This window comes from Athene cunicularia, assembly GCF_003259725.1.
Source record: "Athene cunicularia isolate RWA chromosome 6 unlocalized genomic scaffold, athCun1 chr6_part2, whole genome shotgun sequence".
In the NCBI taxonomy this organism is placed as follows: domain Eukaryota; kingdom Metazoa; phylum Chordata; class Aves; order Strigiformes; family Strigidae; genus Athene; species Athene cunicularia.
The window spans coordinates 9,619,500-9,632,333 of NW_020799106.1; the positions used below are offsets into that span (position 1 = coordinate 9,619,500).

The following is a 12,834-nucleotide window of genomic DNA, read 5'->3' on the forward strand; positions in this document are numbered from 1 at the left end:
TGTGTATAAGAGACAGGCATTTAATTCTCTCTATTGTACGTACTATGCAATCATACTTCCATTCCACTGATTACATTAGTGGTGATTGTTTATTGTTCTTTCATCCTGAAGATAGTACATGAGATTAATTACTCTGTATCTGCTTTGATCCAGTATTACTCAAAGGCACATATTGGGGGAATGTAAAAAAGTTTAGTTGATGATGGAGGCTGCCCCTTGTATTGTTTTACATCCTTGACTGTGAAGAAAGATGAATTCAGAAGTTCCCATATTTGGTAACTATAAATGTAAAGTGGTTCCAAGAACTGAATGGGCTGCAAAATAGGTAAAAAATGATGTATCCAGTCTGATTTAGAGCAATTCCTTTACACAAATGATGATATTAGACAGCATTAAAGACTTGAAAAAGAAAAAATTGCTTTTTTTTTTTTTTTCTTTTCTGTCAGTGTTATCCTGGGATAGGAGCACAAGACTTAGCTAATGGCCCAGATTCCCTCTGCAAGATTTTATTTTTGTAAAGAAAAGCCATCACAACAGTTCCTCTGTGAAAATGGAAATATTTCTGACTGTTTAAAAAAAAAAAACTAAAAATTGGACAGTCACACTGTTTCTTCACTATGATAACAAAAAAAGAAAGAAAAGGTGAACTGTTGCTAGTGTGTACATTGTTCAGTGTATAAAAATAATCTGTGTGGCTTCCACAATTCAGGAATTTGTAGCTTTATTCTGTACCATCTGGAGAGAAAAAAAGATGGCTATAAAGGTGTTGTAATGCTCAATGGTGTCTCGTGTACACAAAGATTTTATTTTTTTTCTGTCAAGAAAAAAAAAAAGCCAAAATGTGATACATCGAAAAGAGTCTGTCATGACACAGAGACTTTTTTTGAGCTGCAGCATTGTAGGTGCTTTATTGTGGACAGAAGTGTTCTTCAGCCTTCAGATCATGATCAGTATAACTCATTCTCTAGACAAATCAGCTTTCCACAGGGAGTACAGTTCCCGGATCTCAGCTCAATCTCATTGCTGTCCTCTGGCTGGTTTCTTTTCAGGGTAGGGGGAGGGAGGTGCTAAATTTTAAATTGTGATGTGCAGAGGTGGATTGAGCGTTACAGTCCAGGGCCTCTCCACTGCCAATTAGAAATGAAATAGTTGCTGCTTATGCTTTCCATTTCTGTAAGTGAAAGTCCTTTTACTTACAGATAGGATTTGGTAGAGCCACACAAGGCAGCGTAAGAGTGTCTTTCAGAGTTTAAGTAAGCCATGAGGGATGTTTTATCTCATATAAATATGCTGCATTTTTCTAGCTTTAACAAGACACGCATCTTCATTTCACACCTTTCCTGAGAGTTAATTTCTCAAAACTGTATTATTTCTGAGTGATAGATGTCTCTCAGTATTTCGTAATTCAAAAGGTAAACTTTTTACCTCTTAACTGTATTTCTGAGCCTTTAAGGCTGAGGCTCTGAGGCTGAATTTTCTGTAATCAGCTGTTTCCTAGAGCCTGCATAATTACGGTGCTTATATGTTTTGCCCTTATCTTTAACTGTAAACTATTTAGTAGATTCTAAATTCAAAAAGTCTCACCAAATGTAACTTGTTTGCTCCTCAGGACCGAGCCCAAAATCTTAATGAGCGAAGGACAAGTACAACCACCCTGACAGTAGACGTGCTTGATGGGGATGATTTGGGACCAATGTTTCTTCCGTGTGTCTTGGTGAATAATACTCGTGACTGTAGACCTCTCACCTACCAAGCGAGCTTGCCAGAACTGACTGATCCTGTAAGTCCTCTTGCCTTTTTGCAAGTTTTATTTTTTTGTTTTGCAAGTAATTGTCCTTTTTTTGATGTGGACGCAATTGAAAACTGTAAATAGAAAGGTCACATGTGCTTTAAGCTGTGTTTTATGTGCTTAACAAAAGAAAAGCAAGGTAAGGTATGTGTAGGAATGGATGATAAAATTCTAGCTTTGATACAGTGGCAAACTGCTCATTCACTACAAGGGCTGAGCCTCACTGAAATTTGGTAAATAGTGGAATTACTTTTCTTGATCTCTTCATGTTTTGCTCTTGAAATATCCTGAAGAAGCACTTTTGAGAAGGGGCTTGACGTGTCATGCCATTCAGGATTGTTACAGACCTTAGGAGAAAGATTTTTGGAAGAGGAAGCTTTGGTCGCTAGTCCCTGAAAAGATTATTTGTGGCTGTTACCCCATTTCGATCAAGAGGCACTAAGGAGCAATGCATGTTAATCCCATGTAGATGCTTGTACTAAGTATGTCAGTTAACAGGTTAGGTAGGATAGGGGTAAGGGTCGGTGTAAGGCTCATTTCACACTGGAACATACACAGTGAATCACAGAAGGAAGAAGCGAGTGCTTTAGCATTTCTCAGTGGGAGGTGATGCCAACTCCCCTTCCTTACAGGAGAGCCTTGGTGTGCTGGGGGTGTGTATCTCTGTGGCAGGTGAAAGAGAAATACAATTTTCTTAACTGATATTGGTATATGACCTTTGATTCATATATTTAAGAATATGAAAAGGAAGAACCGATCGAATCAGTAGTTATTACCCCACCCAGTTAACACTGACATTAAGATAACATTAAGATAATGTGAAGTCCTGACATTAAGATCATGACTTCCCTTGTTCATTGCAGGACACACTCTCTGTCCTGCTTCCTCTGACCAGGAGATGGGGGAGGTTGAGGCTGTGTGTGTGTAGGTTCCTGCTATTCTCTGCCTGATTTGCCCTGTCATCCTGTGCTTCGTAGTCTGTTCCCATCCCACAGTTATGGTGTCCTGCTTTGTCTGGCCGCGGGAGTCCTGCTGCAAATGTGCTTCAGTTGGGTCACCAAGCACTGCCACCACCCTGCTTGGCTGATTCAGATGATGCTCTTAGCAAGTTTAAAAATCTCTCGTTTTAGGGCCAGCGAATCGCGTATAACATACAGTAGTTGATCAATTGCTTCTGCACAGGTTATTAGTACGGACTAAGGTTTAATACCCAGTGTAATCTCTTATTGCAATCAAGATTCATGTGCCTTCTGTGTAAGGGAGGGCTAGAACCAAGTTTCAGGAAGGTGGTCTATGGCTGTCTGGACCCCTTGTCCAGGTGCTGGGAGAAGATTGCTTCTTACAGGGCATGTGCACCTCCAGAGGAGATGATTTCTCTCTACGGGCGAATCTCCTCCTAACAACTGCAGCCCGATTTATAAATCATGGCACGACTGAAGCCTTGACATTCAACTTGTAACAGAAGTGAAATGGCTGTGAAAGGGAAGGGGAGAGATGGTCTATATTGAACCTTCTAATGTTGATTTACATATCTCCTCACCTCCCCCTCCCCCCCCGCCACTTCTACACTCTGGTATTTGATCACCTTTTGTAACGGTGCTGTTTTGGACTTGGTGAATAAATGCTTTTACTTGAAATTTTACACTCATTTGATTTGGGCTAATCCTTTGTCAATTTAAGGAAACTGGCCAACTCTCCAGCTGAGTATGCAGCGTCATCAGGGTTACTGGGGCACCCAAGCTATGCAGGACTACAGAGTATGACCCCGTTTTGTTTTATTTTGTTTGCACAGATCTGGCAGAGTTCCCAGTGTGGAGGCAGGTGAGGCAGAAATTATAAAAAACCAGTGTTTGGTCATTACCTTGTTTTTTTATCTGGTTATCTTAAGGTATAATGCAAACCATACAATTTTCCATCTCTCATAGTTGAAAGGAATACAGCTCTGTCTCCAGTTCTGCCCTTGGTCAGGCACATAAACTACACGGGAAGACAAAGCAGTGTCTGCCAAAGAGGATGTCTAGGCTAGGAAAACCTGACTAGTGGTTTAGGTGCTGAGTTGCAAAATGTATTCATTTAACTCCATAAGCTACAATCTGTTCACATGTTAAGGTTTTTTGTTTGCTTTTTGGCTTTTGTTGCGTTCAACTTGCACCTTGAGAAATCTGATCTATGTAATGAGAAACCGGTTCTGTTGATGAACTACCAGCTATTTGCTGTTTATCTCTTTGTAGTGCTGTAGAAGTTTTGATAAATCTAAGTGGAAGAAGGATGCTTGAACTCAAAGTTTTACCTTGGTACTTCAAATATTTACTCGACTTCTAAATGATCATTCCTTTAGAAGATATGGATGGTACCTAAACCATCTAGTAAACATCTGTATTACATTTGTCCTGCAAACAACAGTGTGATGATGTGTAGAGAAGCCTGGGCTGGACTAACCAGGAGCTGGCAGTGGACTCGGGCGATGCTCTGGTCTGGCACAGCAGCCTGGGCTGAGGGTCTCATTCAGAGATAGGCTGGAGATTTCTGCATGACGTGAAACTGTTGCATTGCACCAGGTAGATAAGCCCCATCTGAGTCCATAATGCTGTAAGACTTCATGCTGTCAGGTTATATAGAAGCTGATAGCAACCAGTATACTGCTCAGAATGATTTATCTGAAATTACTTGCACCAAGTATGTGTGTGTGTGTTTTTTAAAAAAAAAAGATCAAAATTTTACTACACTATGGGTGTTGAACCTCCAGTGTTTATAGCAAACAGAACAGAAAGCTGGGTTTTTCAAATGGTAGCCACTGCGTAGGCTGAAGGGCTATTTTTAGTCCAACATAATATTTTTCTTTTATTTGCTTTTTAATTTTTCAATGAACATGAGAAGGAATATTAATGAATCTAGAACAAAGTTGAAGCATGAATTATTCAGAAGCAGTAGCTTGAAAAAGAAATCCTGCTTTACAAGGCAAGATGCTGGCCCCTAAAGTAAAGCGTTTAATGTAACTGGTAAGAATAATATTTTTGTTCAGTCTTGGACAATTACTTATCTTTAGTTGGCATGAATTTACTGAGGTAAATGTCGTATTGGATGCTCTAAAGCACTTGGATACATTGGCAATGAAGAATCCATGCAGCATGTGCTTTTTTATGGTCTTTGGTGTGTGGAGATGGAAGAGGCCAGCAAAATTAGCAGATCTCTGTGTTACCAGAGAAGCAATTCATTTTCCTGAAGAACAATATCAAGCTTTACACTGTGCTTTCTAAGAGTTGGTCTTGCTGATGGCAGTATTAATAATATTATTAAATCTGCTTCAGGCTGGGCAGAGTGCTGCATCATTACAGTTTCTGTGTGGCTTTGCATTTCTGCCATTTACACAGACGGTGTAAATTCCCCCAAAGTTGCAGACTGTTGGTGCTGTCTGGGTGTACTGTGTAGAAGGAAATGTGAGGGTACCTTCTTGGTCAGCCAGCTGCTGGCTGGACGTGACTGGGCTTTGCCACAAGGTGAGATGTTCTTCCCTGGTGGTTGCCTGCTTTTGTGACTGTCACTTTGGCAGTGCCACCAGTGAGCTACTGTAATTATTTGCTGTGACGGCCTTACTAGGTCTAGGATCACAGCTAAGGTCATATAAACATCAGTGTCTCTGATATTAAATGCTTGTGAGGTGCCTTTGCAAGATTATAGAAGAGGCAGAAATTTGTATTTTTGAGTAAACAGACTTGGGATGTTTTTATAGTGCATTACCTCTTCTGAAGGATTAATCCTGTGAAAAGTAAGAGCTAAACTGCCTTGCCACCGCTGAAACCCAGACAAAGCTAAATTAACAGCCTGTAATCCACATTTTAGATTCTGTATTGTTTCCCAGTGCAGTAATTTGCTTGTGAAGTGCTACCTGTTGAGTCTGATTCAGTGCCCATGACAGTGATGATGTAAGCTGCTTTAAATGTTCCCAGACCAGGAGGGAAAACAAATAAAAGTACTGAGCTTTCTAGTCCTCTAATAATCATTGAAAAAGCTATTTTGCCAAAAAGGCACCAAAACCCACTGTCAGAGAGCATTCTAAGTCATTGTTTGAAGTCTGATCTCATAACACATGTGGAAATCCTTGGACTTTATTTCCTTTAGGGGAATGCAAAGTGCAGCTTCAGTGATGTTTTACACACAGCTGGCATAAACCTTTCCAAATTCAAATTCCATGAGCCAAATATATTGCCTTGTAATAAGAGTGAAAGTAGTGACTTTGCTAGATTAAAGGATGCATGTATGAACCCCCTGTGTCTGATAACCGGTCCACATACTTCTCTGTGTGTTTCCTAATTGTCGCCGTCCTACTTTCTCTCTGGGAAAGAATTTACTGTTGATAGCTAAATTTCAGTTTCAAAAAACCCTGTGTTGTCTGTTAGTTGTGTTTTTGTTGTTGCTTTTACATAGTTTTATAATTGCCTTAGTGCTTCCATGTCTGATTAAATCTAGTAAGTAATTTTTTTCTCCATTTTTTCAGGACGACTGTAACAAATTAGCATTTATTATCGGGATGTGCAGGTCAGCAAATGGAGTTAAAAGATACAACCTCGTGAATATCTCATAACATTGGAAAGATAATTTCTCCTCCTGCTTTCCCCTTCAGTCTGTTCTTGTCATGCTCACATTCTGAAGGTTTTGTCCATTTCTATACTCGATTTTTTTCCATCATCATGCAAAGAAGAAAAACCATTTAGGACTTAAATATAGATTAGATTTATTTAATCAGTTTTTGGACTACTTTTGCAAGAAATGGATTCATTATCAGATTCCGTAAGGTAATTACCAGTCCACATGAACAGTAAGATGCTCTATGACACGTATGAGGCTTTCTTTGTACTAATTCAACACTTTAAATGACTAGCTGCATTATGAGACATTGCTAATTAATGCACCACTGATGGATCTTTCTACATGGAAATTGTTTGTTTTTGTAGTCATTATCCTCAGTATCAGCAGGGACCTTACAGAGGTTGTGGGCTCATCTGCCCTGGTGAGCATACATGCAAGGATATGGGTCTGAACAGAACAGAGATCTGTTAGATGAAAGGCTAAAAAAAAAAAAAAAAAAAAAAAAAAAATGGTTGAGGGGGGTAAAAAAAGACATTGAAGAGCAGGAAGTGCCCTTAGACACCCTCAGGCTTTTATTAGCAAGGACCTCTTTAGTTAGATTAATTTTGATTCAGGGGAAGAAACTGGAACTTTTAAGAGGTGATACTGCAATCCTGCTGGCTCAAAGCCTTGCTTGGTCAGTCAGTGAGCGAGTCCTCCCTGAAGAGCACTGCACGCGTCCTGTAGCAGTTTTGAAACTGTGGAAACCACAGACTTCTGTTAGTAAGGTGAAATGGAACACTTCAGCTCTACTGTCAGAGAAATCAAGAGTTGCAACGTTTTTTTATTGCAAAGTTTAGGTCATTTTATATTCTATTTTTAAAACTGAACAGTCTTTTCTTACCACTTCAGCAATTTATTTTTTTTTCCAAGTAGAAAGGTTTTGAATACTTTATGCAAGGGACAAAAAAAAGTTCATTGACTTTCATATGTGCAAAGCATAATAAACCATCATAATATTATGAATTGTGGCTATAGAGCAAATGCATCAAATCCTCAATATATCCTGACAGAAAGTACACTTTACTTGGAATCCAGAATCACTCGAAGAGTTCCCAGTTCACAGTGAAAAACATGTTTTGCATCAGACTGATAGTTATGTCAAAAATGACAGGTGCTTTTTAAAACCCACATTCTACCTTTCCATTTGTTGCTGAAACTCTAAGGGCAATCACAATAGTTTTTCTCCAAGCACTTCCCATTCCCCTACAGCATTCTAGCTCAGCATCACAGGGTGATGTACTGTAGCAGCTGCAGTAAAATAACTTTCATACCACCTTCCCTGGTGTATTGCTGTTTAGCAGCTATTTGCATTTATTTTTCAGGAAATGGTGATTAGCCTTTTATGGTACCTTCTGGGAAGTCTCACTTGAGGCAGTGAGGAGACCCTGGCATGGGGAGGGAATGGTTGATTCTCTGGGTGTGGGAAATGGAAATGTCGTAGGAGGGAGCTGAGGTTACAGCAGTGCAGGAAAGTCTAGCTTTATTATGGTGGAGAATAAAAAAGGGAATTTGGTGGAGGACCAAATTAATTTGATCGGTGGATGGGGCTGGTGTTGGGAACACAGCACACTTAAGTCACCAGATTTAATAAGCTCTATGCAAATCAGTTCTATGCTTATTATTGATAACTAATTAACATTAACATTACAGAGGACGTTCTGTTCTTTCAGTACCTCTTAACACTTTAACAATTCTTTCTAACGTAATTTCATTGCAGTTCCTTGCTATCTGACTGTACACATCCCAATTCCTTCCAAAGAGAAAACCTAGAAATTTTCTCATAAAGGCACGTTAATATAAATTTGCTGCAAAAAAAAGTAACATCTGAAACTCCTGGAAACATCACTGCCTCATCTTAGTTATAACGTGTCAAAGAATAAAGTTCATAAAAATGATGGGTTTAGTGTTTCGTGATTTATTAAAAAAAAAAAAAAAAGTTTTTATTGTGGGAAATACCAACCCACAGAAGACATTTCATCCAGGTATCTACCATGCAAACTAAAACCAAATAACCTTCCCTGAGGTTTAGGAGAAACTTGCTAGTTCAGCCTGGGCTTCCATACAGATGCTAAGAGTTTTGTGGTACTGAAACACCCAGTCTGGTGTTCTGGCAAATTCAGAATTTAGTCTGAGTTGAAGTGAATATGGGTGGTTAAATCAACTTCAATAAAACCTTTCAATATATAGGGAAGCTGCCTCTTTTACCTGTGTGAAGGGTAAAATCTCATAGAATAGCAGGAATGCTTACCCCTGATGAAAGTGGTTTCTTTCTTGCCTTTTCTTGTAAGCATGATTGCTTAAAGTCAAACGAGTTTGGGGGTGAATTTACCCCTACTGACAGTCAAACTGCAGGAAACTAAAAAATCAAGTTAGATTGCCAGTTTTTCTTGACAAATAATTTTTTTTCTTGGTTAGGTGTGGTACATTTAAAATGGCAAATGTTCATGGTTAATTTAGGAAGTTAGTTTCTGAAGCAGTTGTATCTCAATATGTCTTTTTTTTTCCCCCTTATTTTCACTAAGATTTGGAATAATTTATTGAAATATGGTAAAATAGGTTTGTCAGCCTTTGGCTTACTCTGCCTTCATACTTTTATGAGCTGTGCTTGTGATTTAGTTGCATCAAGCATTAGGAAATTATCCGATATTTAATTTGTTTCTAATTATTCCATTCTCAGCAAAATAGATGCTGTCCAATTTTTGGGACTGATGTTAAATGCTCTTGTAGGGGATGGTGTTTACACTTCATCCTGGAATTAGACCATGATTGAGCACAGTTATGTCCGCTGGCATAATTGAATGTTTAAAGTGTGGCTTGGGTTTGTGGCTTCCAGAGAAAATAAGAGTTTTCATCATTAGGAAATGTTTCTCTTTATACAAGTGTTTTTGGCGAGGGAAGAAGTGACTTTGCATTTTGAATAGGCAACGTCCACCTCTGCAGTGGGAGCTGGCATCTAGACTTAAGCTGAAATTGGAGGTATTCTGGGGCGCTCTAGGTCGGCTGTTCAGAGACACGTCTTGCTGCCTAGCCCAGTAGATGTGCTCGATCTCTCTCTTATGTAGAAGTGTTTCATAGGTTTTTTTCCTCCATCTGTTTCTTTATCCCTTCTCATGTTAGAAATTGATCTTAGCTTTGAATTCAGATGTTCATTTCTCAGTAATCAATACATGGGAATGCAGCAAATTCCTTATTAACTGTGCTGTGTTCATCTTGAACTACAGTCACATTGCCTGAGGATCCCTCTTACATTTACCAATAATGAGCCCACGTGTTCTTTGTATCTTATGTTTTCAGGGCTTGATAGGAAAAAGAAATAAACATAAGCATGCTTTGGCTTTAAATAAATGTTTAGTTGAGAAAATCAACTTTAACATCTGTTATTTCAGAGTTTCTATACAGTCTATACAACAAACGATTAAAAGTAAAAGCTTGTATTTTATTTAATAGTTCTGCAGCTATTCTCTACTGAATGTAGTAGCTCAGGGCACAGAAAATCAGGCTTCTCATACAGTGTAGTCTAGGCTGTTAACTTTGTGGTTTTACTATATACGTGCCTTGTCCAGCTTTCTGTATGAATTCATTCTCATATTTAATGCCCTAATGATTATACCTTTTCTTCACAAATACTACAGTATCTGAGTAAATGTTAGACAAAATAGCACTGGCAAATCATCATTTGCTACTAAAAGGTTTATGTACTTTCTTATCTGCATATTATATCTTAGAATATTTATTTAGAAAAGCCTGCAGTTGGTGTTAATTAGACTCAAATCTGTGCTGTCAACTGTTGGGCTGTAAGATGAATGCCTTACTGTGTATTTTCTAGCCAAAAATTATTTGACAGGGCAAAGATGTTGCTTCAGCCATACTTCAAGAACTAACCATAGAAATGCTGTGAAAATCAGGGCTATATCTAAATGTTCTTGGGTTGCTGCTTGTTCAGTACATTAGAAAAGAATTGCTCTCATGTCTGAGGCTTTGAATAGCCCTTTTGCCACTGGCTGAAAGATGAGCAAATTGACCCATTTTTCAGGTATTAATTTTTCATTAGCAATTCAGGTAAAACCTGAAACTTGGATTAGGAAAGGGAAAATGAAGATTGATTTCCATGACACGTATGCTGTTGTCGGCGTATTTTTTATTGAAAAAGGCAAATTGTTATGGCCAAGTTATTTGCAGTATAGTTGGAGAGCAGACAGCAATTTTTCTAATTAAATTTAAGCATAGATGCATGATGAACAGATAGGCAATCTTTAATTGCTTTGGAAGTCAGAAAGCAATTCAAAAGGAATGACAAAATCCTCTCTTGGGTGCAGTTTCCCCTTTAAACTTTATGGATAAACTTTTTGTTTTCATTTTTTTTCACTTTTCACTCTAATTGCAGCCATACAGAGGTCACCAGATTGATATTAATCAAGTTCAAGGTGATGGACAATGTTAAAGAAGCAGTAGCGTTCACGGTAGATTTACTAGCGTAGGCTTTTTTTATAACTTGATACTGGTGATTTTGAATTAACTCTATGGAAATTACTCATCAAAATGAAAATGGACAGCTTTGATAAGCTATTGATTATCTGCTAGTGCATGATAAGGAGTCATAAAAGGTGTTTTAAGACTTCTGTTATTAATTTTCTCTATCTTTTCAATTTTTGTGAATGATTGTCTGTCTCCCATATGCAATCTCTTGATAAGTAGATATTTTTTTAATGGAAATGTCACTGGAAAGTAGTGAAGCATGAAAAGGTTAAAATTACAAAGGTGTGGTGTTACAGGTAATTAATTTTTATATATTGGGAGTATACCAAAATGGCATGGCTAATTAAAAAGAATTGTCAGTAGAACTGTCAGTAACTTCAGTATGTGAATACATGAACTGAGATGTGTATTCTGTAATCTCTTAGCAGGCAGGCAAGTGCTTCCCTTGCTTGATACATTGATCAGGCAGGACAGTCCACTGTTCAGTATCTAAGATTAAATTGTGAATTTAAATACAGATCTATTTGAGATAGAGGAGAAGTTAAATTGGCTGCTTCTTGCTTCAAGAACAAACCAACCCGTGCTTTTAACTTATAAAATGTAATGAGTGCTTAAAGAACGCAGATGTTTCCGTTATTGAAAACACAGTTTCTGGCTGGCAAAATTATAGCAAGGCTGCAGAATAAGTGAATATAGTCTGAAAGATACTTTCCTCTGTGTGATTTTAACCAAACTGGGTTTCAGAAATAGAATTGATGTGTATGGGTAGGAATGAGGTGATGGGTCACAGTTTGCTCTGAGTACAGGAAATTTCCCTTGCATGTGGGACTATTGTGGTGGAGATCTTGCCTCCTATGCTTGGTACATACTGGGAAGGGGAGAATAGTGGATTTCACTGAAAGACACAACAGGAAGACACATGGAATTTTGTCATAAAGAGATTTTGTTGAGCATGATTTACATGCTTTAGGTTTTCCCCAGTACTAATCTTAAAATGCACAAGTGGAGGTTTTAAGGGTAAAAGGATCAAGCTCAACTGAAAACTGAGAAGTTTTGGAAAATATGTAGTCAAAAATGAAATAAAAGAGAAATATCACTGCAGATCATCTTTGAAGTTGTGTTTGGGGTGAGAGAAACTCATTTTGCTTATTACTAGGGCTGGTTTATTGAGTGACTCGTGGTACACAGTGGCTCTGGGGATCCCTCACTGGCAAAGGAGGAGCAGGAACTCTGGTAGTTCGTCAGAGACCCAGTCGGGGAATGGATATGTGGCTGATGGTTAAAACAGGCACATTTTCTAGGTATTTATCAAGCTGTAAAGTGAAATTTTAGAGAGTTAATCTCAAATCTGATTCCTTTAATTATCAAGAGTAAGGGAGGAATAAACTGGAAAAAATGACTGATTTTATCGTACATATTCTTTTTTCAAAGTATGGAAATGTTCCATTAATTGCCTGATATTTATCATCATGGTTAGTAACTTACTGGGAACACTAATGGGAAAATATTCAATTCTTAGAGCTTTGTCAGAAGCTAAGAAGAAAAAGGGTCCTGATTTTGCTTGGAAGAAGTAACTGTGAAGCTGTAATTAGAAGTAATTTCCTTTCAGATATTAAGACGATCTGCTTTGATTCAAATTTTGGTCTGGCACATCAGCCACATAAATCAAATACGTTAAATGAGGTTGCCAGAGTGTGTGGCTGGGTTTCCTGTATGCAGTAGTACAGGTTCACTGGCACAAACCACCTTCTTGTTTTGTGGCAGAACCAATGACCAAGATCTGTTGAATTAATGAAGTACAAAAAGTGCCAAACACAGCCTTATTTGAAAAGATCTTACTATTTCATCCTATTGTATTCTTTGCTCATTCTCCAGTTCTCATTTCAAAGTTTTTTCGAAAGAAGAAAAAACCCCACCTGTGTCATAACAAAGATGAATTT

General features: G+C 38.2%; 1 protein-coding gene across 12 annotated transcripts in view; it reads left to right on the forward strand.

Annotated features, from left to right (window-relative positions):
• The window catches only part of PCDH15 (protocadherin related 15), a 457,138-nt gene that overhangs the window by 196,418 nt on the left and 247,886 nt on the right, over positions 1–12,834 (forward strand). For all 12 annotated transcript variants that reach the window (XM_026851785.1, XM_026851794.1, XM_026851792.1 and 9 more), the window contains one exon: positions 1,610–1,780. In XM_026851785.1, coding sequence (XP_026707586.1) covers positions 1,610–1,780 — 171 coding nt within the window. The remainder of the gene's footprint in view (positions 1–1,609; positions 1,781–12,834) is intronic.